Source organism: Adiantum capillus-veneris, chromosome 7 (assembly GCF_014529385.1).
Source record: "Adiantum capillus-veneris isolate H3 chromosome 7, ASM1452938v2, whole genome shotgun sequence".
Classification (NCBI taxonomy): domain Eukaryota; kingdom Viridiplantae; phylum Streptophyta; class Polypodiopsida; order Polypodiales; family Pteridaceae; genus Adiantum; species Adiantum capillus-veneris.
The window spans coordinates 85,065,536-85,092,035 of NC_140937.1; the positions used below are offsets into that span (position 1 = coordinate 85,065,536).

Sequence of the window (26,500 nt, forward strand, 5' to 3'; positions counted from 1 at the left end):
TAACGCCGCATAGGCTCTGGATAGTCTAGTCTTTGCTGCTCTCCTCAGGGTAAACCTCGGTCCCGTGAATACCACCCCCAGATATGTATATTCATCTGTGTACTCCATAGCGTCCTGGCCATATACGAGTGTAGGTGCCGATCTCTTGACCCACTATGGTGTGGTGTTAACCACCATAACCTTGGTTTTACCGAGGTTCACAGACAGTCCACTATCCTCTGCAAAGTTGTGCAATGCATCCAAATGTCTTTGCATGCCCTCTGGCGACTCTGACATTAACACAATATCATCCACATATAATAATAAAGGGATCCATGTCCCTGCCAGCTGAGCGCCTCTGTCACCCTCTCTGTCAATGTAGTCAGAGACCTCATCTACATACATACCAAAAAGTGTAGGGGACAAAGGACACCCCTGTTTCACTCCAATAGTGGAATGAACAATGTCAGAAATCCCCTCAGGAGTGCGTACTTGGCCAGTCACTGAGCTGTATAAAGCCATGATCCCCCATATGATCTCTGTGGGTACTCCCAACTTCAGTAGCCTGTGCATCAATCTGGCCCTCGGCACTGTGTCAAATGCCTTGCGGAAGTCCACAAAGCAACAATACATCCGTCTCCCATGTGCCCGACCCTCCTCAATAATGGCTCTGAGTGTAAGAATATGGTCCAAAGTGGAGAAACCCCTCCTGAATCCAGCCTGACCTGCTGCTCGTATGCCCTCATTTTCTGCCCATTTACTCAGTTGTTGTTCAAGAATGGATGCATACAACCGTGCCAATGTGTGCCCTATCATAATAGTACGGTAGTTCCCTAGTACCGTGGGGTCCCCTGCCTTGAAAAGAGGTACAATAGTAGATAATCTCTAGGACTCGGGTAGTCCATCACACATGACACGGTTAAACAACCGCGCAAGAACCTCTGACAGTAAATCTCTAGCATGTATCAAGTGCTCTGCCACCAAACCATCATGATCATATGCTCTCCTAGTCCTCATCCTGTCAATGGCGTTCTTCACCATCTCAGTGGTAAAGAAGGTACTAGTGGCTGGACATGGCTCTAGAGGGTCTGGTAATGGTGGTTGCCCAGGTACTGTATATAATGATGCTGCATATTGACCCCAAATCTCGGGAGAGGTAATTACTGGAGGAGGTGAGTGCTCATGGAAGAGACGCCAGGCCTCACCTGAATCTCGGCTCAAAAAGAGCTGATACAAATCACGTTCCATCTGGGCTAAAAAGGCCCGCTTCTTCCGTCGCACTAAACGCCGAAGGGCAATCCGAGACTGTCTATATGTAATGACTATAAGTATAAGCTCGCTCTGAATCTGAACTCTCATCTCTCTGCACTCCTCATCATACCAACTATTCTGAGGCATGTTCCCAGAACGTCTTCTCTGATCTGGTTGAGTGTGTGGGTATGCCTCTCCTGCTGCCCCATGCAAAATCTCCGTCAATAAAGTGGTGATCTCCTCTACTGTATATACAGGCTAGGCTGCCCCCATCCGTCTGTAAATCTCTTCCACATAGACTGAATCCGTCTCTGGTGTAAAAGTATACCGTGTGTGTGCAATCCTTCGTGGTGTCTGAGAGACACTATACTGGAAAGAGACTGAAAAAGTCAGGAGAGCATGGTCCATCAGGCCTAGGGCCCACACTGAGATCTTGAATATGAGAGATGAAGCTCGGTGAAGTCATGACATAGTCCACTGTACTGGCCCCATGTCTGTGTGGAAAGCATGTGAATCCCCCAGACGAAGGAAAAATCTCTAGACCATTAAGTATGGCCAGACCATGCGTAGTTGTCATCTCCATGAGATATCTCCCATACTCTGTGTGCTCTTTATCCTGTGAGTGTCTGTCAAGTCCCATCTCCGATATATCCATCTCTCTCAGCATCTCCTCCGAGGTATCATAAAATACCATTTGGGAGTTGGCCGTCCTGGCATTAAAGTCTCCCAAGAGAATGATATCTCCATCTCTAGAGAACTCCCATATGTCAGCATCAAGTATAGAGAAAGGGGATTGCCCTCTAGGTGAGGTATAGACTGATGTGCTAGGGGGAAAGTAACATATAGCAATGTATAAGAATCTGCCTGTCTCAGCTCTCAGTCTCACCCACATGTATCTCGCCTGGTCATCTCTCCGGACAATCTGTAATAACGGCTGCAACTCTTCCTTGAATAAGACTGCTACCCCTCCTGAACCTCGACTTCCATGCTGGGATCTAGCGTCTGGCCGACAAGCTGTCTCCCATAAATAGCCAGTCACACTTGGCATCAACTGTCCAGATTTTTGATGCGTCTCCGAGTAAAAGACAATGTCTCTATTTCTGAAGCTATCTTCAAAGGCACCCACATCCAACCTATATGATCCATTACAATTCCATGCCGCCATCCGGAGTGTGGTCCCATATGTCTCGCACCGTCATGCTGTGTGTTTTTCCAAAACCACTACTTTCCCTCCTCTGTAAAAGGCAATTTTTCCCTTCTCCCTTGCTGCCTTGATCTCTGGCATCAACTCTTGCATATGTGCTATTTGTGCTAAAGTAAGGTCATCCCCCATAAATATTCCAGTTTTCTTAAGTGCTGGTCTCTTCTTCAGGAATTCCTTCCTTGTTTCCAAAGTCGGGAAACGTAAAATAAGTGCTTTCTCTTTGACGTTTCCCTTCTCATCCACTCCCTTCTTTCCTACTCTCCAAACACCTGTGTGCATAGGTTCCGGGATGCCCATGCACTGCAAGAGTTCCTTCACTTCGTCTTCTACATTTTCGGTGTCTTTGATACCAGTAATACGCACATGGAGGGCTCTAGTCCTCCTCTTCTGTTCCTCCTCAATGGTCATATTGATGATGGTAGAAGTCTGTGCGGCTTCTGGCATCCGGGCCTTTCCTTTCTTTGCACCTTCAATCCATTTTTTGCTTCGTCAACTTTATCCTGTGTTTTAGAAAGGCGCTCCGCCCATGAGGAAGCCTCTTTCGAGTTTAGTTCTTCCCCTTCGCGCAGAGTTTTCACCTGCTCCTTAATATCTTCGAGCTCTTTTAACATCGAGGGCTGATTTCCCCCTTCCGTTTTGGGCATAATTTTGCACGCTGCAAGTTCCCCTTTAAGCTCCTCAATCACTGCATCTTTTTCCTTCATGCACTTTTCCACATTGGTTTTCCAAGATTCAAAGCTTGCAATTGCCTTATCCAACTTTTTCTGCATAATACATTCCATTACATTCACTTCTGCCCGCATTAGAGCCTGCATCTCCCCCTTCACAAATAGATACATCTCATCATGCTTACCAAGCATCGCTTTATAGAATTCTTTCCTCATATCTGCATACATAGAATTCTTATAACTCTCTGCGTTTGCGTACATCTCTTTCCTGATGTCATCTCTCATAAAGCTGAGCTCAGATTTAATCATCACGTGAACCCTCTCCATCATTAAATCATCTTGGATTCTGACAGTTTTCCCTGCCCGCAATGAGCTTGGCGAGAGTATGCTATCTTTGTTCCTCCGCTTGAATGTCGCTTTCATTTTTTGTGGCGTGGTGAAGCCACTTGCATCACCATCCTCGACAGGTTGGTCCATCCGAGAGAGAAGAACAAAGCGAGCACTGAGTCAAGGCCCTCACCAGCTGAGGTCTAGCATCCGCCCTGGTTGGCCTTGCCCTCGTCACCAAGTCCCCGCCCTCGTCCTGGCTGACTTGATTGTTCTCGTCCTCGCCCTGGCACTGGTCCCGTCTGGTCGCCCTTGGCTCTTCTAGCCCTCTCCCTTGGTAGGCAGCTAGCTCTCGCCCTTGGCACAGCTCGCCTTGGTCCTTCAGAGGTTAGGCCCCTCGTCCTCGCCCTTGGCAAGCTGCTCGCCCTCTTGACACAGGACCAGCAGCTCGCACCGCCTTCGACCAGCAGCTCGCCCTCGTCCCTCCTCAGGCTGCTCGCCCTCGTCAGACTGCTCGCCCTCAGGCTGCTCACCCTCGTCCAGCTGCTCGCCCTCGCCTCAGGTTGTTCGCCCTCGTCCAGCAGGTGCAACTCGTCCAGCTGCTCGCCCTCGCCCTCAGGCCAGCTGCTCGCCCTCAGTCCAAGTCGAGAGAGAGAGAGACGAAACTGCATGACGGGCCCCAACCACCCTCAAGGGCCCCCTTGCTCTATTGCCAGAGCAAATAATTGCTTTATTTATTTGCACAATGCTGTTACAATGATCCTAGATGCTGAAATGCTGATGGGTACTTGCACGGGAAGCCCCAACTCAACGGTATGGAGAGGCTGCGGGCTGAAATCTGAAAACGCCAGGATATTGGGCAGGTATCTGCAAGTGGATGGCGACAAGGGCTGAAATCGGATGGCTGAAATTGCTGATATCACTGCTAGAATCAGTGATGCTGATGCTGAAAAACACTGATGGTTCTGATTGCTGAGAATCGCTAATGCTGGTGTGCTGAAACGCTGGTTTGATGTGTCACAAGACGGCACCATGTGCCAATAGAAAAAAACAGACTGAACAGACTTTTAGCACTTCAATAACAACTGAACTGAGAGAGAGAGAGAGAGACGACACGCGACACGGAGTGGCGGAATTCCACCCCCGAGAGTATTGGCCCCAAACCTTGGCACCCCTTTCGGTATTTCTTTATATTGCATCAACACAGTACAAGCCGGTACTCCAGACTCTGCACCTTCTCCAAGAAGCATGCAAGAGAATGAGCCCATGGCCTCATATTTAAAGGCCCTAGGCCCCAAAAGCAATTTACAGTGAAAAGCCTTCAAACTCAAAAGCATCTGGTCCAAAAGCAATGCAAAAAAGCTGCCAGCATAAATCACCGAAATCCGTACAGCTGCCACGTCAACAGCAAGCGCAAAATGCGAAATTCCGTACAGTCTGCCACATCATCATGTCAATGCAATTCACGGGATTCCGTACAGTCTGCCACATCAGCAAGCCAACGCGAAATTCGGGTTCATCTTCTACTGCTTCTGCCTCTTCACTTAGGGTTTAGGCTCCTCGGTCGGCATTTGCAAGTTGGCTCCATTCTTGAGGGCTTTGACACGTCAGCAGTTTGTGACATCTCCCCTTCTTGAAAGAGAGTAATCGTCCGCGATTACAGCATATCTGCAAAACAACTCAAGTTAACTCAAAAATGTCCGAGGGTCATTCCGAGGGACAATCAGTTTGCTCTTTTTATGAAGGAGTTGGCTTCTCCTTTCGACTCTTTTGATCAAGGAGTTGGCTTCTCCTTTCGTCCAGATCGGAACTCTTGATATTCTGGCGTAGTTAAATTAGCCATCACACCCAGACCGCACTGATCTGCCACGGGTGTCTTGATGCACTAAAATTACATACCCAAGCAATCTCATCCAATGAGGAATATTCAGTGGTTGGCACATCACAATGCAACACATATGCTCACATATGCATGTTACAAGACATAGAAACATAAAGTCGACGATGAACACTCCTCCCGCATAACCTAACAAGGTCCGGGCCGGGATATATTCAACGACTCCCTCATCACTCCTCCCGCATAGCCTAAAAAGGTCCGGGCCGGGAGATATAGAGACCTTTTACAACCAAACGCCCCCCAGACTGCAGCCTGCGTCGTTTGGAGGTGTTGAGAGTAACCACTGCTCAGACTTCTTAATACTCCTCACGCATAACCATCTAGGTCCCGGCCGGGAGTCACAACATCAATTATTTTACAAGCATACAACCAAACGCTTCCAAGGCATCGGCCTGAGTCGTTCGGAGGTTTTCTAGCATACAACGAAACGCTCCCCAGGCATCGGCCTGCGTCGTTCCGAGGTTCAAACAATACCAAAACAGTATTTCTCACTTCTCCACCGAGGAGTAAAATCACCAATCGATGATACCAATATTAAAACCAAAGTCAAACGTTTCAACTCGGCACCAAAACAGGTTCAAAACAAATACCATCCATTTCAAACAAATTCCAACAGGATCACCAAACAAGTTCTCAAACAGATTTCAAACTTAAAAAGCAATCTCGACATCAGTCGAGCTCAAAAAGTCGATTGACTTTCCATCCTGAAGCCTGCACCAAAAATTAGGGTTAGGTTCATTCCATAAGGTCGTAGCCGAGCACAACATGGTCCATCAGCTCTTGGACAGACAATGCTTTCTTTGGCGGCGATGGTAGTCCCAAGATAACAATCGCACTGGACCTCCAAGGTCATCTGCTCGTGAAGAGACATCTACTGAGAGATGTCGAGAAATTTCAAGTTATAATCTGCTAGCGTTCCCATGGCAAGCATTTCAGGATACCCCACTCTGCCAGAAGTTGCACTCCAAAAATAAATGTCAGAAACCATATAACTTTGGGCAAAATTTTTCTTGAAAGCTTGCCAAGTCCTTGGAAGTGTGCGGCTTGGTAGCTATAGACATCAACATGTGCATGGCACTGCTTTTGAGAAAAACACTGACTCGAAACAAATCTTGGATCCTTCTCTTGCAAGTGATCTTTTTGGCTTATGCCCTGTAAGACATGAGCGGTGAAGACAAGAGCGCGCCCGATGTGCGATGTAGTAAGGGGGAAGTGGCTAATAAGTCCGCGGTCGGAGCACGAAGCTAAAATTTCCAGTGAACTTTGGAAGTGCGATCTTGCTCTGTCTGCTCTTTGGTAGGATCAATATGCTTTCAGAAAAGCACACGCCTGATGCTCTCATACCATTGTCACAAGACGAGCACCACGTGCCAATAAAAAAGAACAGACTGAACAGACTTTTAGCACTTCAATAACAATTGAATTGGAAGAGAGAGACGACAAGGGACACGGAGTGGCGGAATTCCACCCCGAGAGTATTGGTCCCAAACCTTGGCACCCCTTTCGGTATTTCTTTATATTGCATCAACACAGTACAAGCTGGTACTCCAGACTCTGCACCTTCTCCAAGAAGCATGCCAGAGAATGAGCCCATGGCCTCATATTTAAAGGCCCTAGGCCCCAAAAGCAATTTACAGTGAAAAGCCTTCAAACACAAAAGCATCTGGTCCAAAAGCAATGCCAAAAAGCTGCCAGCATAAATCACGGAAATCCGTACAGCTGCCGTGTCAACAGTCAACGCAAAACGTGGAATTCCGTACAACCTGCCACGTCATCATGTCAGCACAATTTACAGGATTCCGTACAGTCTGCCACGTCAGCAAGCCAGCACGAAATCCGGGTTCATCTTCTGTTGCTTCTGCCTCTTCACTTAGGGTTTAGGCCCCTCAACCGACAACTGCAAGTTGGCTCCATTCTTTAGGGCTTTGACACGTCAACAATTTGTGACATGATGTACTGAATGGCTGGTGCTGCTGTCTCCTACGGGTACTACAGGTGCTGGTACTTGTTCTTCCCCCAAGAGGTGACCCCCAGGCCCCCAAGTCACTTATATAGGAAGGGAATGCTTGGTCGAGCAGTGCCAATGAGAGCCCCACGACCTTGGGAAAAAAATGCTGAAAGGTCACTTATTACTAAGTGCCTTAAGGGATTGTTCACATGCCTATATGCTGAACTGATTGTACTGTGCAAGAAAGGATATGTTGCTTGAACATGCACGTCCTGCTAAAGGCTCACAAAGTGCCAGGCTAGATCCTAAATGTCACGTGCACATCTAACCCTATGTGCATGTGGACAAGCTACTTCAGGACAAGGGTTCAGTTAGCATAGCTTAGGAAGTGTTCTGGCACTTTTGTGAGTCTATTCGCAGACCGTGCATGCCAGGCACTTTAGATGCATATCCTTTGGTTGCACACAGCATGATCATCAGCATTACCATCAGAATCCATCAAGAGCATTTTCCAGTGCACAAAACCTATTTTCCCTATTTTAGCCATTTTTCACTTATTATTTTTAAGTGACTTTTGTTGGGAACTAGGTAGGGCAATTGAACTAAGCAAATATAAAAGAAAACCTAGCGCTAGTGCAATCTGGCAGAAGGAGAAAGGAGAGCACACGCACCCAATGCAGCAGGCCCTCTGGGAAACTTCTCAAGCAAGAACCCTCCCATAAACCCTAGCGTTTTCAGCCTTGGACTACTGGCGTTTTCCATCAGCGTTGGTACAGCGTTTTGCAGCCAATTGGGACAGCATTTTGCAGCAGTTGGACAACGTTTATCAAGCCTACTTGATAGCGTTTTTCCATGCAGCAATTCAGCGTTTTGGACATCAGCATACCAGTGTTTTCTCAGCAGCATAAGACAGCAGCAACTTCAGCGTTTTTCAGCAGTATCAACAGCATTAAATCCAGCGTTTTCAGCAGATACGTCGTCGTCGCCGCACTCGTCGTCACCGTCGTCTCCAACCTAGACACAAATTGCATCATAGCCTCACGACTTGCATCAGTATCTTGTACCAGATTTCTGCAATCAATAGCATAGACCTCTCTCGCCATCGAGAGAGGGGCCTTTGGAGGAGGGTTTGACAGCTTGTCTGGTGTCGTATTCTTCTCTCTCTATCTCTCAGTCTCAGCACCTTCATTCACAGTGTTTATCCACTTTGTTTGTGATCACTTGCACTCCCTCATTAAAGGCACGGAAGGCTCTCCATTCCGTAGGTAAAGGGAACCTTGAGCACAGTTCGGAGCACCCATCTTGAGCAAAGTTGAGCAAAGTTCAACATTCACTTCCGTTGCACCTTACATTGGTATCAAAGCTTTGGCAGTGTTCTGTATCACTCAAGGAAAGAACCACAAGAACCACATAATTTTTTTTGCTTGTTGCGGTCGCACGTAACCCAAGTCTTCTTGGGCGTGTCGATTACTAATCGTGTTTTTGAAGAGTGACAAGAAACCCAAGAAAGAAGGGCTTGTCCAGCCTCCCCTTGCTCTCTTCTCACTCATTGCAAGCGGACCGTGCACTTAGCCGCCGGCCAATCAACGTGAGGTGGGAAAAGGAAACCTTGGTGTGAGCGCAAGGCCGCCAAGGGGTGCGCCTGCAGGAAAGAGTATAGCTCGGGTAAGAGAAGATCCTTCTCTAGCACAGATTACAAGCTAAAGATCAACCTCAAGAACTCAAGAACTCAAGACCCACAAGAACCCAAGTTCCTCTTGAACTTAAGAACCCACAACTTCAATGTATGGTCATTACCCAAAGCGAAATGGATACTTTGCATGGAGGTGATGAGCATGGCAGTGGCGAAGAAGAATTTTCCCCACCGTGAGGTTTTTCTGACCCTCCCCCCTTCCCCATCTACGCCACGAATTGCACCAACTCCTATGGAGTCTTTGGTCAAGTCGATGATAAACATGATGGCACAACAACAAGAAGCGAATCGCGTGGTGATGGCACAACGAGAAGCGAATCGCAATGCCGTGGAGCGCGGCGTGCTTGGTGGCCAAGGAATGAAAAGAAAGAAAAGCAAATCGACAAAAACACCGAGGAGCGTGAATGCCAAAACAGATAGGAAACCTTGGATCGCGAAGCGCGCATTGCGGCTGAGGAACGAAAAGAAAGAAAAGCAGCACGACAGGAAGCCATGGAGCGTGAGCATGAGCAAGCGCGCTTGGCGACCAAAGAAAGACAGGTAGAGCGTGAGACACAGAGAGAACTACGCATGCAAGAGTTGATTCGATAGGTTCTCACCTCGAAGTCCGAGCCAGCCAAAGATGTTGGTAGTTCATCAAGTGGCGCAAACCGAGATTCAGAATCCAATAACCCAGTCAACGAGAAGTTGACTTTCAATAAATATGATGGTAAGATGGATGCTACTTTTATTCGTTCTTGGTTGCATCAATTTAACGACACTAAGAAGACAGGAAATAGCAAGGTTTTGACGGCAGCTATGTACCTTGCTCGTGATGCCATTAATTGGTACCACACATGGCAAGAGGCACAATTGACCACGCACCTAGAGGAAACCGAGGACGGCGTGCCCCTTTCTTTCAATTGGGCCGACTTCCAAGACAAGCTCAAGGCGCGGTTTATGCCACCCCAATACCTCGCACGATTAAAGGACGATTGGCGCGGTCTCAAGCAAAATGCTATGCCAGTTATGTCTTTCTCTAATCGTGTTTTGCAGCTCGGCACTCAATTACGCAAATCGGATGCGAAGCGCAAAGAGGCATTCCTTTATGGATTGGACGAGTATATCAAGTTTGATGTGGAGGTACTTGATCCAATCGATCCCAACAATGCAGTAGCGATTGCTCTTCCACAGGAGATGAAGCACAATAAGGGAAAGCCTAAGGAGAACAAGACTTCTCAAGGAACCTCTTAGACTTCACAAAACCCGCAGAATGGTAAGAACGGTAAGAATGGTAACTCTTCTAGCCAATCTTCCTCTAATCCTTCGAAAAAGAACTCTCAAAATGAATCTAAGGGTAAAGCTAAAGCACCTGCAAAACCTAAGCTAACCCCGGATGAAAAAGCCGCACAAGGAATTATAGGAGGATACATAACGGCTGAAGAACAAGTGATTTATGCTAAGGAAGGTAGATGTTATCAATGTCACGTCAAGGGTCACATTAAGAAGGCTTGTCCTAAGACAGCCCCACCTAAAGAACCTAAGGCACCCACAAGCACTTTAACGAACCAAGCTGAATCTTCTCATGTCTCTGACACACACATTGATGAGTCTCTCATGACGTGTTATGGTCATGTAAAGGGTCAACATTTTACCATATTGTTTGATCCAGGCAGTATGCATGATGTGATTAGTGCCTCTCTTATTGAGAGACCCCGCCTAGAGGTTAGTCAGAAATCTCCTTGTGTTGTTTACAGTTCAACAAGCTGCTTTCCGTAGGAAATTTCTCGTGTCTCCTCTTTCAGGATGTGATATACTTTTGGGCATTAGATGGTTTCGGAAGTATAACCCTCTCATTGATTGGGAGGCCAACACTCTCACATTAAATGCCAAGAGTGACTCTCCCATGATCATTCGTGCTGAGGAGAGTCTGCATTCTTTGCCTCTCATTTCTCATGTGCAGGTAAAACGTGAATTACGACGAGGAGCACAAGCGGCATTCATCTATGCTGCTCCAATTACCCAGAGCATTCAGGCACCAGACCGGTATTCAGCTTTGTTTACAAAGTTTAAGCATCTCTTTTTGCAGGATGATCTTCCATCCCGTCTCCCACCCGAGAGGCCGGAGGACCATCGCATCGAGCTTACGGAAGAGGCACAATCAGTCAGTAAGGCTCCCTACCGTTTGAACAAAACACAGGAAGAAGAGTTAGAGCGGCAACTCACGGAGTTGGTGGCTAGAGGATTCATACGTCCTAGTGTAAGTCCTTTGCTGCTCCAATTTTGTTTGTCCGCAAAAAAGATGGTCCGTCTTGTTTGAGTGTTGATTACAGGGCATTGAACAAGATGACCGTCAAGAACAAGTTCCCGATGCCTCGCATTGACTATATCCTTGATAGGCTCAATGGGGCAAAGATTTTTAGTAAGATCGATCTCAAGAGTAGATACCATCAGGTATAGGTATTCAAAGGCGACATCTTCAAGACCGCTTTTCGCACAGAGCAAGGGCAATGGGAGTATGTTGTTATGCCTTTTCGATTGACAAGTGCCGTGGGTACATTTAATCGTCTCATGATAGGCCGTTATATTGGCCTAAAATGCGAAAAGATGTGGTTCGTTACGTCACACAGTGCACTATATGTCAAAAGGTAAAAGCTCCTCGAGGTAAGCAGCAAAGCCTCTTGCTTCCGCTGCCTATTCCCGACGGACCTTTTCAAGATATTTCCATGGATTTTGTAACTAACCTTCCACCTAGTTTGCATTCAAGGAACACTCAATGGTTGACAATTGTTGATCGTTTCAGCAAGTTTTGCATGTAAATTCCTTATAAGGCCACAGTCAGAGCACAAGATGTAGCACGGTCGTGCCCTATCTCAGCTTTATTGGGACCCAGGAGAGTGGCATTGGCCTCACTCTAACCCCATCGGTGCAACTGTATCATTCTAGAATTGGAAGATTAGCATTGATGAGACAGCACCCAGAGCAGCCCACTCGTATGCGTTTCTGGTTACATTCAGGTCTCTCCCATGCCTATCTACAGCAGTTTTGGTCAGCCATCTGGGATTTACATGCGGCTCGTTGTCACAAATGCAGGCACCACGTGCCAATAGAAAAGAACAGACTGAACAGACTTTTAGCACTTCAATAACAACTGTTCAATAACAACTGAACTGAGAGAGAGAGAGAGAGAGAGACGACACGCGACACGGAGTGGCGAAATTCCACCCCAGAGAGTATTGGCCCCAAACCTTGGCGCCCCTTTCGGTATTTCTTTATATTACTGCTGATTCGCAAAGTACAACAGCCGGGGAGCACCTCCTCTGCAATCTGCACGCTGAAGAGTGCCAGAGAGGGCCCCCAAGGCTCATATTTAAAGGCCCAAAGCCTAAAAGCATCAAATATGAAAAGCTGACTCCAAAAAATCACTTTCCTAAAATTTCGGGATTTCCCTAAAAATCCGCCGCGAATTCCGGGACGTCCGTACATGTGCCACATCATCATATTTTGATGTGCAAAGTCTTTTGAGTGTGTTCTGCTTTATTTTTAATGCCTTTATGTCACTTGGGGCCCCATCGGACAGGGGTCCCATAAGTTGGTAGGACTTCTTTTGTTGCTTGTTCTTCTTAGGGTTTCTAGAATTAGGGTTTGCAGCAATTAGGGTTTCTGGCAGAAATTAGGGTTTGCAGGTTTTAGAGTTAGGGTTTCCAGAATTAGGGTTTCAGCAGTTAGGGTTTTTGGCAGAAATTAGGGTTTGCAGGTTTTAGGGTTAGGGTTTCCAAAATTAGGGTTTCAGCAGTTAGGGTTTCTGGCAGAAATTAGGGTTTAGGCCCCTCGGCCGACATCTGCAAGTTGGCTCCCTTCTTCAGGGCTTTGACACGTCAACAATTTGTTACATCTCCCCTTCTTGAAAGAGAGTAATCGTCCGCGATTACAGCATATCTGCAAAACAACTCAAGTTAGCTCAAAAATTTCCGAGGGTCATTCAGAGGGACAATCAATTTGCTCTTTTTATTAAGGAGTTAGCTTCTCCTTTCTACTCTTTTGATCAAGGAGTTAGCTTCTCCTTTCCGCTCTTTTGATCAAGGAGTTAGCTTCTCCTTCGGCTGTTTTGATCAAGGAGTTAGCTTCTCCTTTCGTCCAGATTGGAACTCTTGATATTCCGGCGTAGTAAAATTAGCCATCACACCCAGACCGTACTGATCTTCCACGGGTGTCTTGATGCACTAAAATTACATACCCAGGCAATCTCATCCAATTAGGAATATTCAGTAATTGACACATCAGAATGCAACACAAATGCTCACATATGCATGTTACAAGACACAACAAACAGCGCCGCTGAGAACTCCTCCGAGACAAACGGTCTGCGCTATGAAGCTACTCAACGACTACCTCGTCACTCCCCCCGCAAATAACCTAAGAAGGTCCGGGCCATGAGCTCAGAGGACTGTACAACCAAACGCTCCCCAGACCGCAGTCTGCGTCGCTCGGAGGTTCAAGCATACAACGAAACACTCCCCAGGCATCGGCCTGCGTCGTTCCGAGGTTCAAACAATACCAAAACACTATTTCTCACTTCTCCACCCGGGAGTAAAATCACCAATCATTGAAACCAGTATCAAACCAGAGTCAAACAATTCAAATCGGCACCAAAACAGGTTCAAAACAGATATCATCCATTTCAAACAAATTCCAAACAGGATCACCAAACAAGATCAAACAGAACTTAAACTTAAAAAGCAATCTCGACATCAATCGAGCTCGAAAAGTCGATCGACTTTCCATCTTGAAACCTGCACCAAAAATTAGGGTTAGGTTCCTTCCATAAGGTCGTAGCCGAGCACAACATGGTCCATCAGCTCTTGGACAGACAGTGTTTCTTTGGCGGCGATGGTAGTCCCAAGAGATAGCAATCACACTGAACCTCCAAGGTCATCTGCTCATGAAGAGACATCTACTGGGAGATGTCGAGAAACTTCAAGTTATAATCTGCTAGGGTTTCCATGGCAAGCATTTCAGGATACCCCACTCTGCTAGAAGTTGCACTCCGAAGGAAGATGTCAGAAACCATATAACTTCGGGCAAAAATTTTCTTGAAAGCTTGCCAAGTACTTGGAGTATGCTGCTTGGTAGCTATAGACATCAACATCTGCATGGCACTGCTTCTGAGAAAAACAGTGACTTGAAACAAATCTGGATCCTTCTCTTGCATGGCTTATGCCATGTAAGACATGAGCGATGAAGACGGGAGCGCGCCCGATGCGCGATGAAGTAAGGGTGGGAGTGGCTGATACCTCAAATATAATTCAATTCCAATAGCTCTGTCTGCTCTTTTGTAGGACCGGTATGCTTTCAGAAAAGCACACGCCTGATGCTCTGATACCACTGTCACAAATGCAGGCACCACGTGCCAATAGAAAAGAACAGACTGAACAGACTTTTAGCACTTCAATAACAACTGTTCAATAACAACTGAACTGAGAGAGAGAGAGAGAGAGACGACACGCGACACGAAGTGGCGAAATTCCACCCCAGAGAGTATTGGCCCCAAACCTTGGCGCCCCTTTCAGTATTTCTTTATATTACTGCTGATTCGCAAAGTACAACAACCGGGGAGCACCTCCTCTGCAATCTGCACGCTGAAGAGTGCCAGAGAGGGCCCCCAAGGCTCATATTTAAAGGCCCAAAGCCTAAAAGCATCAAATATGAAAAGCTGACTCCAAAAAATCACTTTCCTAAAATTTCGGGATTTCCCTAAAAATCCGCCGCGAATTCCGGGACGTCCGTACATGTGCCACATCATCATATTTTGATGTGCAAAGTCTTTTGAGTGTGTTCTGCTTTATTTTTAATGCCTTTATGTCACTTGGGGCCCCATCGGACGGGGTCCCCATAAGTTGGTAGGACTTCTTTTGTTGCTTGTTCTTCTTAGGGTTTCTAGAATTAGGGTTTGCAGCAATTAGGGTTTCTGGCAGAAATTAGGGTTTGCAGGTTTTAGAGTTAGGGTTTCCAGAATTAGGGTTTCAGCAGTTAGGGTTTTTGGCAGAAATTAGGGTTTGCAGGTTTTAGGGTTAGGGTTTCCAGAATTAGGGTTTCAGCAGTTAGGGTTTCTGGCAGAAATTAGGGTTTAGGCCCCTCGGCCGACATCTGCAAGTTGGCTCCCTTCTTCAGGGCTTTGACACGTCAACAATTTGTTACACTCGTCGTATTTCTTTTTTCATGTGGATGATTGCACATGCAGGACTTCCAGTTGGGACTTGGCTAGCTACTATGGGTCATGATCCGTTATGTACTCGCTGTCCTTTGTGACTACATGAGTCACCTGCACACTGTCTTTGGTCATGCTCATCTTCTCATGTAGTGTGGCTAGCAGTTTGCTTTTTACTTAGCAGAGCCGGTGTTCAGCATGGATTTCTCACTTGGGGATCTGTCTCATGGTTGATGCCGATGCCCGGACCGCATCTTTTCTACGAGGGCTCAGACACAGATCCAGCTCTTATGCTTACCTCGACTGGTTATCGGCGAGGGACTTTGGCTATGTTACCACAGATTGCTTGGTAGGGGGAACCTCAGACACGTGATGAAGTTTTTTCAGTCATCACTAGCATTACACTATGGAATGTTTGGAGAGCTCGTTGTCTTCACATTCTCAGTGCGGCTCCATAGCTCCTTCAGGATACCCTCACTGCCATTTGGTTGGACATCATTCACACCCTGATTTGGCAGTGGGATTCTTCCTCAGGTACATCTCGAGCAGCCGAGGCTCGTCGATTTGCCTTCCTTCGGCGTTGGGCCCGATCTCCACTCTTCTTCACACTTACAGGTGGCCAGATTACATGGCATTATGCCCCCCCTCGGTGGTTTCTCCTCCACTCATCACACGGACCACCATGAGATTGTTCTAGTCGAGTTGTCACTATAGTGGCTCTCACCCTTACATTCAGCTTGTACACCCCACGTGATAGGCTATTTTGGCATCCGCTGGGGATTATATTGTACTCAGTAATATACAACCCTGATTTTTCCCAAAAAAAAAAAAGATGTAGCACGGTTGTTCATCAAGCATCGGTACCCCCTCTGTGGTTTGCCAAAATCGATTGTTTCAGATACAGATGTTAATTTCACGTCCAATTTTTGGCGCGCACTCTTTGAAAATTTTGGCACTAAGTTGAATTTTTCATCGGCTTTTCATCCACAGTCAGATAGTCAAACAGAGATTTACAATCAGTTGGCTTTTGATGTTTTAAAGTCATATATGCATGATCAACAGTCTCATTGGGAGCTCTATCTCCCATTGGTTCAAGCCATTTTGAATGACTCTTTTTCCTCTACCATTGATCAAACTCCGCATGAGACAACTTTGGTTGTCCATTCCGGTCACTTTTGATTCGCTCGGTTAGTCAAATACCTGATGCCAATGCTGAAAGTCAGTCATTGGCACGTCCAATTTTTGGCGTGCACTCTTTGAAAATTTTGGCACTAAGTTGAATTTTTCATCAGCTTTTCATCCACAATCAGATGGTCAGACAGAGATTTACAATCAGTTGGCTTTTGATGTTTTAAAGTCATATGTGCATGATCAGCAGTCTCATTGGGAGCTCTATCTCCCATTGGTTCACGCTATTTTGAATAACTCTTTTACCTCTGTCATTGGTCGAACTCCGTATGAGGCAACTTTTGGCCGTCTGTTCCAGTCACTTTTGACTTGCTCGGTTAGTCAAGTGCCCGATGCCAATGCTGAAAGTCAATCATTGGATGAGATTTCTGAGAGTATGAAGCTTCGACTCAGCAAGGCTCGGGAATTCATCTTACCTCGTGCTTGCTTGGATGTGAGTACCACCGTTTTGCTGCTTCCATGGAACCCCGGGAGAGGGTTAGTGCATAGCGGCGAGGGTGAGAGGCTCACAACCTTCGGGTCCCGAGAAAAAAATTTGCTTTGATACCATTGTAAGGATTCTAGGTACTAATTCTTAATTAAAATTTAAATTCATGATTGAGACTTAAGAAACTTACACTTGACTCATAGATAAAGACTTAGAAGACTCGATTCATTGCTTGAAATGTGTTACAAGGGCGTTCTTATATAGAAACTGAAGAGACACGATGAAGAGACATGACCATAGGTCAAAAGACATGACTCTAGGCCAATAGTCGTGTCCCTTTGCTGTAGAGTCGTGACCTTTCGGTGTAAAGGTGCAGCCATTCGCTGAAGAGACATGGCTATTCGTCGAACAGGTGCGACGAGACACGTCCTTTCAAGAACAAGGGTCTCTGATTTGGTACATCTTTGTATCTGCAAAAGGATCAAGTAAAGAAGGTAATACAAAGACAAGAATACGTCACAATCATGACACCACTAGGCCTCCAAGGTTATCAGCTCGAGAAGAGACACCTGTTGAAACATGTCCAGAAATTTCAAGTCGTAATGTGCTAGGGTTGGCAAGCATTTCAAGATACCACACTTTGCCAGAAGCTCCACTCCAAGGAAGATGTCAGAAGGCATGTAACTTCGAGCAAAAATTTTCTTGAAAGCTTACCAAGTCCTTGGAGTGTGCGGCTTGGGAGCTATAGATAACCACCACTGTATGACATTGCTTCTGAGAAAAAAACAATGGCTTATGCCCCGTAAGACAGAGCGATGAAGACGGGAGCACGTCTGATGCACGATGAACTAAGGGTGAAAGTGGCTAGTAAGTTCGGGGCAAGGACACGCAAATTCTTTGATAAAAACTTCTATAAACTTTGGAAGCACCATCTTGCTTTGTCTGCTCTTTGGTAGGACCCGTATGCTTTCAGAAAAGTACACGTCTGAAGCTCTTTTACCATTGTAACAGGAAGGCACCACGTGCCAACGGGAAATAACGGACTGAACAGACTTTAGACGCTTCAAAAACAACTAAACTGAAAGAGATGCATGACACACGAGATAGGGAGTGGCGGAGCCCCCCCCCCCCCCCCCCAACCAGGAGAGCACTGACTCCAAACCCTGGCACCCCTTTCGGTATTTCTTTATATTCCTTCAACTCAATACAAGCCAGTACTCTGTCCTCGGCACTCGCACGCGGGGACGTGCCAAGGATTGAGCCCATGGCACATATTGAAATGCCCTTGGTCTCTCAAAAGTAATTACATAAGAAGCTACCACTTCCCAAAAGCATCTGGCCCAAAAGCTAGCGCTGAAATCAGCCAGTGAGAAAGATGTTAAGCCATACACCTGCCATGTCAGCAATCACAGCGCAAATTGTGGAGGTCCGTATAGTCTACCATGTAGCATTGTCAACGCAAAACGCAGGCGTCCAGACTTCATACAGTTGCCACATCATCATCCATTTCGTTTTTGGCGGGTTCATACCATTTTTTAAATGTGTCGGGCCGCCCACTTAATAAGTGGACAGCCCACGATTAAAATAAGTAGCAAAAACTAGGGGCCCCCCTTCTCTCTCTCTTTTTAGTAGGAGATTAGCGATCTCTCTCTCTCTAGCCCTGGCGCCCCCTCTCTACTTTGATCTTGCCGGGAAGACCCCCTCTATTAATGCTGACTGCCAAGAGCTATAAAAGCAGACTCTCTCTTACTCAAAGGTACCAGAAAAAGCCAGCATTAAAGATCAGCCCATGCTGCTGCAGATTTCAGCCGCCAAGATGACGCCGCCAATAACTCCCATGACTGCCCCAAGTGCACCAGATGTCGCCATGACCGAGTAGGCAAGTTCCATCGCGAAGAAGTGCCTACGGAGATTGTTTCCATCGCAACAAGTTGTTGTTTTCTCTGTTTTCAGCTTGCGAATGTCGTAGACGGGGTTGATTTATGAGAAGGAACGCAAGAGCACACCTCTTCTGTGTGTAGGATAAGAAGAGAGGTTTCACTGCGTAGAAAGTTGCTTCCAATAACCGAGTTGAGTTCCAAGTTTCAAGACTCACAAGTAACGTTTTTCATGTTTTGATCTCTGAGTGTTTGTTTGCAGGTGCACTTCCTCTTAACAAGGGCATAGGAGCAAAGGAAGGCATGTCACATTAGCCTCTGCAAGAGAAAAACGCTCTAAGGAACTAGAACCAAATCAGCCCAAGTGTTTCATACCCTGAGTTTGAGAGTAGATCCATGGATTTGCGATTGGTAAACTCTCGAGTTGGGATCAGGTCCCCCAGGGAGTTGAGATTCCCAAGGAAGGACCACGTGTCCAAGAAAGCATAGTTGTTGCTAAGATATCTATGAAAGAGGACTCGGAACAGAGTTGGAAAAGAGTTCTAGGAATGCCATGCCTCGAGTCTGGAAGGAGTTCCAAAGGCAAAATCCTTGGTTCTTGAGGATTTTGAGTAAGGAACGAAGGTTCTTGGGAATAGGGTTTTTGCCCTGAGAATAGGAGCCGAGGCTTCCGAGTACCATTGAGTCTGATCTAGAACGAACGTGGTAATACATTCGGTTCAAGTGCTTGTATAGTTTACTTTATAGGAAGTGGCTCTTATTATGAGTTACTACTTACTAATAAGTGACATGCATTTATGAAGTCGTGGGATGTAAAGCTGGCCTGCTAGCATCGTTCGACCAAGCTTTTATGCCCTAAAAAGGAGACCCCTTGGGTTATCCTTTAGCAATAAGTCAATAACCCATGAGGGCATCAGTGCCCTCAGAACTAGCACCCTCACCAAGCATTTTCTAGCAATAGCACCTTCATCTCTTGGGCATTTTTGCATCAACCCAACATAGGTTCATCAGCGTTTTTGCACCAATCAACCAGCATGTAGCAAATATTCATAGCAACAACAAATTTCAGCCCTAGCCCCATCGAATCAGCCAGTGTTTTCAGATTATAGCCTTTTTTCCATCGTCATCATCAGCACTCTCGACATCAGCCATAGTGGACCAGCCCATAGACTTGTTAAGTTCCAGATCCCCAGCGTTCTGCATTTTCAGCCCTTAGCCTCTCAAATCCAAGCATCTGCAGCAAGATCCCAACATCTCAACATCTAGGCATCTAGGACAATTGTATCAGCATTTGTGATAAGCAAACACCTCTCTAGCGATAGAGGAGGGTGGTTTGGGACCCCATCAAGTGTTAGTCTTCTTTCTCTCTCTATCACTCACAAAACCTTCATTCACAGAATCTCTCACTCTAGTCTATTGCACATCTCTCTAATGAGTTATCATCCTGAGTTATCATCATAAATCACTTCCGCTGCACATTACCCCGAAGTTAAACAAATACACCGCCGACTGGACTTGGTGTGATGAGGTCCACTTTGACAGGATGTCACCCGCTAGGGGTGCACGCTTGTGGTCATGTAATTTTTGTGATTACCATAGAAAAGTTGGGGCAAACAAAGTGCACGCACCCTTCTTGCATGGGTCTTGCCCTAAGGTCTGCCTTCGCAAGCGAATCATCGTCACAAGAGGAGCTTCTCGAAAAGGCATGCAATTTATTATTTCTGCCCTTCCAAGAGAAAAGTTGCGGCAAACAAACTGAACACACAATTCTTGCATGAGTCTCGCCATGAGGCCCGCCTTTGCAAGCAGGTCATTGTCGAAAAGAGGGAGCTTCTAGACAAGGCAACCATTTAAGAGAGCAAAGCGACTATAGACCCATATATTCTTCCCTCTCAAGACTCAAACCGCACTCGCAATGTTCAATCTCTTCCATCAAGCACCCCTACAGTGGAATCTAGGCATCGTATGTCTCTCTTACGAGCTCTCTAGAGGAGCTCTCTGCGTAGGAGCACTACTAATGACTAACCACCCAACCATAGGAGTCCTCTTAATAAAGACTTAGACCTTGGCCATTCACACTTGGCCCCAAGAGACACAATCCTAAGTGTGCCGGGCTACACACCCTTCACGCCATCCTAGGCCTCCTGAGATCCCGTGTGGACTCCACCCCCAAGCTCTGCACGAGCAGTGTGCACTAAGCACCCTACCTGAGCATATCGCGTGTGCTCCATGGTCCAATGCTATAAATGGCGTGACATTCATCTTCTTGAAGAGTGTTTGGAGTAATGCAAAGTCCTGCAAGGCGCTAAAGCAACCTCAATGCCTCTTGTGACCCCATAAAGGAGGAGGACACCAATGTTGTCATTGCCCACTTCTTCTACCACCATCATAGACAATTGACATCGAACAGTATGGTCATGTTCTTCATTATGCATGTTGCAAACTATCCTATTCAAGATTCGTGTACCTTACCCTCTCCAAGGTCTTGGCATTGAGACCAAATACTTCAATAAAGACCGTATTCCCCAAGTATGTGCTGCCCTTGTGGAAGATCGTGCACTACTTTGCTTGATAGGGAAAAGTCTCTTTACCATGACCATCAAGCATGCTTAAGCAAATCAAGGGGTTACTTTAATTATCGATGGCCCACGGGAGCCAGATAAAGTCGTTCAAATTGTAACAAACAGGGAGGCATGTATCCCTAATAGAGGGAAAAAAATCCTATGTCAAAGCAGAAAAGAAATGCAAAAGTGTTCCGTAAACAAAGCTCGTTTCTTTTTTGGGGGTCGGGGGTGTAGCCACGAGGCAAGCTTGGATGATGCATCAAGTAGAGAATGGAGGACAAGCTAGCGAAGAGAGACGTAGAGGATGCATGTTGGATAGGATGTCTGCAACAGCAAGCCTATTAGTGTTGTACAAGTAAGGTGCGTTTTCATACTCGTTCTCTATCAGAAGACATTCCCAAATTTCTTGTATGTGTCCTCATGCAGCTTATACGTATAAACAGAAGTGGATCAATGGCATTTGAAGTCATGCACAAAGTAAACGATGCAATGTACTCCCATACTAGCTACACCCATACTTATACCCAGTTGCTTAGGATAGCAAACCCATTTCCGCAAAAGGTACAATGTTCATCCAAGTGCGCCTAATGAGCAGCAGAATTTTCTAAAGTATCCCAAGGATCTTCCATTTATTGTGCCATTCTAAGCGTAGAACATGTTCCCGATGGTGTTCACATGGACAAACAATGAACAAAGTAAAGAGATTCATGGAGAAACGTTACCGGCACGCTGTAAAGGGGGGTGACGCGCAGGGGAGGCAAAAGAGACTTGCACGGACTTGTTGGAGGGCAGGTTTGACCTAGACGTTGTGAATGGGGCGTTGTCACGACGCCGTGGACGGGAGGAAGGGGAGAGAGATCTCCCACTAGAGATGTCCTCAACAGGAGTAATCACTCGCCTGGTGTAGAGCGCCATGGCCCACTAGCAATTTCCACCGAATTTCCGCAACAACATGCTTGAAGAGCCACATTCGCTGCATTTGCGCTGCTCACCACCACCTGCAGGAACCTGCGAAACGACGCTCCCGACAGAAAAGCGCAATCTTTCTACTCGCAGCCAACTTGAGCCAAGCACCGTTTCAGAAGAGCTCTCACTATTGTTTGCTACGAATCTGGAAAAAACTGCTATGGAGCCAGTATTGAAAGAGAGAGAGAGAGAGAGAGAGAGAGAAGAAGAAGAAGAAGAAGAGAGTTTTAACGTCGTAGGAAACTATCCCAAGAGACCTTAAAGATCTAGCCGACGAGGAGTTGAACTCAAGACCTGGTATTCAAGAGGGAAATGGCATAACCAATTTACCACACTTGGGTGATAGAAAGGTTATACCATTTTCCTCTTTTTATTGACACACACACGCCCACACACACACACACACACCCGAGAAGAAGAGAGTTTTAACGTCGTAGGAAACTATCCCAAGAGACCTTAAAGATCTAGCCGATGAGGAGTTGAACTCAAGACCTGGTATTCAAGAGGGAAATGGCATAACCAATCTACCACACTTGGGTGATAGAAAGGTTATACCATTTTCCTCTTTTTATTGGCACACACACACACACACCCGAGAAGAAGAGAGTTTTAACGTCGTAGGAAACTATCTCAAGAGACCTTAAAGATCTAACCGACGAGGAGTTGAACTCGAGAGAGAAGAAGAAGAGAGTTTTAACGTCATAGGAAACTATCCCAAGAGACCTTAAAGATCTAATCGGCGAGGAGTTGAACTCAAGACCTATTATTCAAGATCTACCACACTTGGGTGATAGAAAGGTTATACCATTTTCGTCTTTTTATTAGCGCACACACACACACACACCCGAGAGAAGAGACAGAGAGAGAGAGAGAGAGAGGGAGAGAGATTTACTATTTATGTAATATTGATAATAAACATTATTATCTTATGATAAAACTTAGATGCTCTTGCAAATTGCATTGTTTGAGAAATAAAGAGAAAGAGAAGAAGAAGAAGAGAATTTTAACGTCGTAGGTAGCTATCCCAAGAGACCTTAAAGATCTATCCGACGAAAGGTGAACTCAAGACCTGCTATTCAAGAGGGAAATGGCATAACCAAGCTACCGCACTTGGGTGATAATTGTTAGGAAATAGGACGTAGCTAAGTAAATATTGGAGTAGTTTACTTAATGGAGAAAGATAATTTTCACACACGAGAGATTATAAAGTCGAGAGAGAGAAAGAGAGAGCACACACGATATATGTGGTTCACCCAGTGTGGGTTACGTCCATGGGAAAGCAGTCACTCAATGGTTTTAGTAATTCAACTTAGAAGTAGGTTACAAAGTGATTATACTCTTAATGAAGCTCCCGCCTTGCTTCCCTCTCACCACCTCACACTCACCTTGTTTCATCAACTTCAAAATGCACCGTCAAAGAAGCCTCCTTTTATGGGCCAAAAGGGATGCCCTCTCTCATGAGAGGCAGCCATGTGTAGTCATCCGTCTGTAGACAAGTCCGAGTTCAATTCTCCCATGCGCCCATGTGTGGTCGCCCTTGAGAAAACAATTACGCCTAGAAATCGGCCACCAACCATTGACTACCGGCCCGGTCAACCGATCAGCCAATTTTCAATCACTTTCTAGGCGTCTTCCGATCAAAATATTTTGACGAAAAGGAAATATTCCGAGCGTGAATTTTTGGTTTTTTGGTGAGTGATTTTTCTTACGCACGATGGCTTCTCCTCGTAATGGGGGCCTTACAAATGTACGTTTTTAAAACTAAAAGTTACAAGAGGTAAATCAAGCTCCATACTTAACAATCTCCTACTCGGAGACTGATCTCCGCACCAACTTGCGACTCCTTTCCATCATGGCTTCTTATTTTTGAATGCCAATTGAAGGTGAGAACATCTCAACTTCTCCTTGTTGACCACCTGCGTAAATATGTCTGCAAGATTCTCTCTTATGTGCACCTTTCCTAGCTTTAGATGTCCCTCTTCCAAAGAGTACGTATGAAGTGGTATCTCAATTCAATGTGCTTTGTCCTTGAGCGAAAGACTGAATTGTTCACAAGATGAATGGCGATTTGATTATCATTGTACAAGACACAATTGCCTTGCTTGTATCCAAGCTCCTCCAAGTATCTATGAAGTCACAGAATTTATTTTCTTGCCTCCGTCATTGCTACATATTTTGCTTCCATGGTTGAAATGGAGACCACTTTCTGCAGCTTTAAAGCCCAACTTACTGATGTGCCTCCAACTGTGAAGGCATATCCAGCAGTGCTTCTTCTAATATCTTTGTCACCTGTCATATCTGCATCAGCATATCCTTGCAAGAAAATATGAGTGCCTCCAAAATACAAAAGAATTCGTTGTTGTCCCTTTTAGATACCTAAGTATCCACTTCACAGCTTGCCAGTGCTCTTTACATGGATTGTCCATGAATCTACTCACAACTCCCACTGCATACATTAGAGAACCTACCGCTGCAGCATATGAAATTATAGACATATAGGCTATCTCCTTTTTGTGTCTTTGGAAACATATCCTTGGTTAGTTTAAAGTGACTAGCCAACAATTTAGAAACCGATTTTGCATCTTGCATTCCAAACCTTTCTAGTACCTTCTTGATGTAATCCTCTTGAGATAGCTTTACTATCTTCTTCGTCATGTCCCTTGATATCTTCATACCAAATATCCACTTTGCAACACCTAATCTTTCATTGAAAAAGATTCAGACAGCTCCTTTATTAGGTCTTTGATATCCTACATGTTAGCACTTGCAATCAGCATGTCATCAACATACAACATTAGGATGATGAACTTCCCATCTCCCAAATTCTTTGTGTAGACGCAGTAATCTGAGTTGCATCTTCTGAATCCTTGATCTTGCATATATCAATCGAACTTCAAGTACCATTGTCTTGATGCTTGCTTTAGACCATATAAGATCTTCTTTAATCTGCAAACCATTTTCTCCTTACCCTTTACTCCATATCCCTTTGGTTGAAGCATACAAATTTCCTTCTCTAAGTCACCGTGAGGGAACGTCGTATTTACATGTCGTATTTATATCCATTTGCTCAAGATTTAAGCCATGAGCAACCACAACGCTTAGGACAAGCTTAATTGAATTCATTTTTACAACAAGAGAAAATATATCATTGATACAATACCTTTCTTTTGAGAGAACCCTTCACCAGAAGCCTGGAGTTGTACCTTTTCGTCCCACCTTCTTCCCATTTTTTCTGTAGTGCATACTTACCTTTAGGAAACTCAACCAACTCCCATGTTTGGTTGCGATGTAATGAGTTTATCTTCACTTGCATGCTCTTTATCCACTCTTCTTTGGATTCGTGTTGCAAAGCTTCTTCATATGATTTTGGCTGAGACGAAGAGATGGTTGAAGGAAGGAACGAACCTTTCTGAATGTCTACTTGCTCTCATAGATCTTTGGGGCATAAGTTGAGGCTTCTAATTTGGTTGACGTTGTTGCACATTGTCACCGCTTGCACTCCTTGAGTCTTCATGGTCCACAAGCTCCATGTACTCATCACCTATAACTTTTGTTTGTTTTCTTTTCAAGTAATCTTTGTACATATTTTGTTCGTTGAAAATTACATCTCTACTTCTAAATATTTTACCATCTTCAAGATTCCATAGGCGATACCCAAAGTCAGCTTGTCCATAGCCAATGAAGAAACACTTTTGGACTTTGCATCTAGATTTGACCTTAGGCTTCTATCTATGTGCATAAAAGCTTGGCACCCAAACACTTTGAGAAATGCATAATCACTGGTTTACTTGTCCATGCCTCTTTTGGAGCTGCCTCTTCCAATGCCGTTGAGGGTGACCAGTTGATTAAGTACACAGATGTACTTGCTGCTTTCGCCCAAAGCTCAAGCGGTAGGCCTCCATGTAGCCGCATGCTTTGTGCTCGCTCCTTGATTGTTTTGTTCATCCTTTTGGAAATGCCATTTTTTGAGGTGTCCTTGGGGTTGTCCTTTGCCTCTAAATGCCATTGCTAGCACGAAAGATTGGTTGCTCCATTTGCCTCCATTGTCATATCTAAAACATTTAAGGTTGGTACTTGCTTCATTCTCCACAAAGGCTTTCCACCTTTGAATTATAGAAAATACATTGGATTTATTCTTCATTACATAAACACATGTTTTCCTAGTTGCATTGTCTATGAATATCACACAGTACAATGAGCCACCAAGGGATGGTATACTTGTAGGACCCTAAACATTAGAATGAACCAATTTAAGTTTTTTATTTTTTATTTTATTTCTTGATTTTTAAAATTTTATCCTTTTTTGTTTACCATAAACACAATC

The 26,500-nt window shown here is 45.4% G+C and overlaps 1 protein-coding gene across 1 annotated transcript in view; it reads right to left on the reverse strand.

The window, feature by feature from the left end:
- The window catches only part of LOC147454149 (uncharacterized), a 28,910-nt gene extending 6,549 nt beyond the window's left edge, over positions 1–22,361 (reverse strand). The window contains exon 1 of the mRNA XM_086516177.1: positions 21,933–22,361. Within this exon, the coding sequence (XP_086372303.1) occupies positions 21,933–22,125 (193 nt within the window). The 5' untranslated portion in view covers positions 22,126–22,361. The remainder of the gene's footprint in view (positions 1–21,932) is intronic.
- Positions 22,362–26,500: the final 4,139 nt, after the last annotated feature.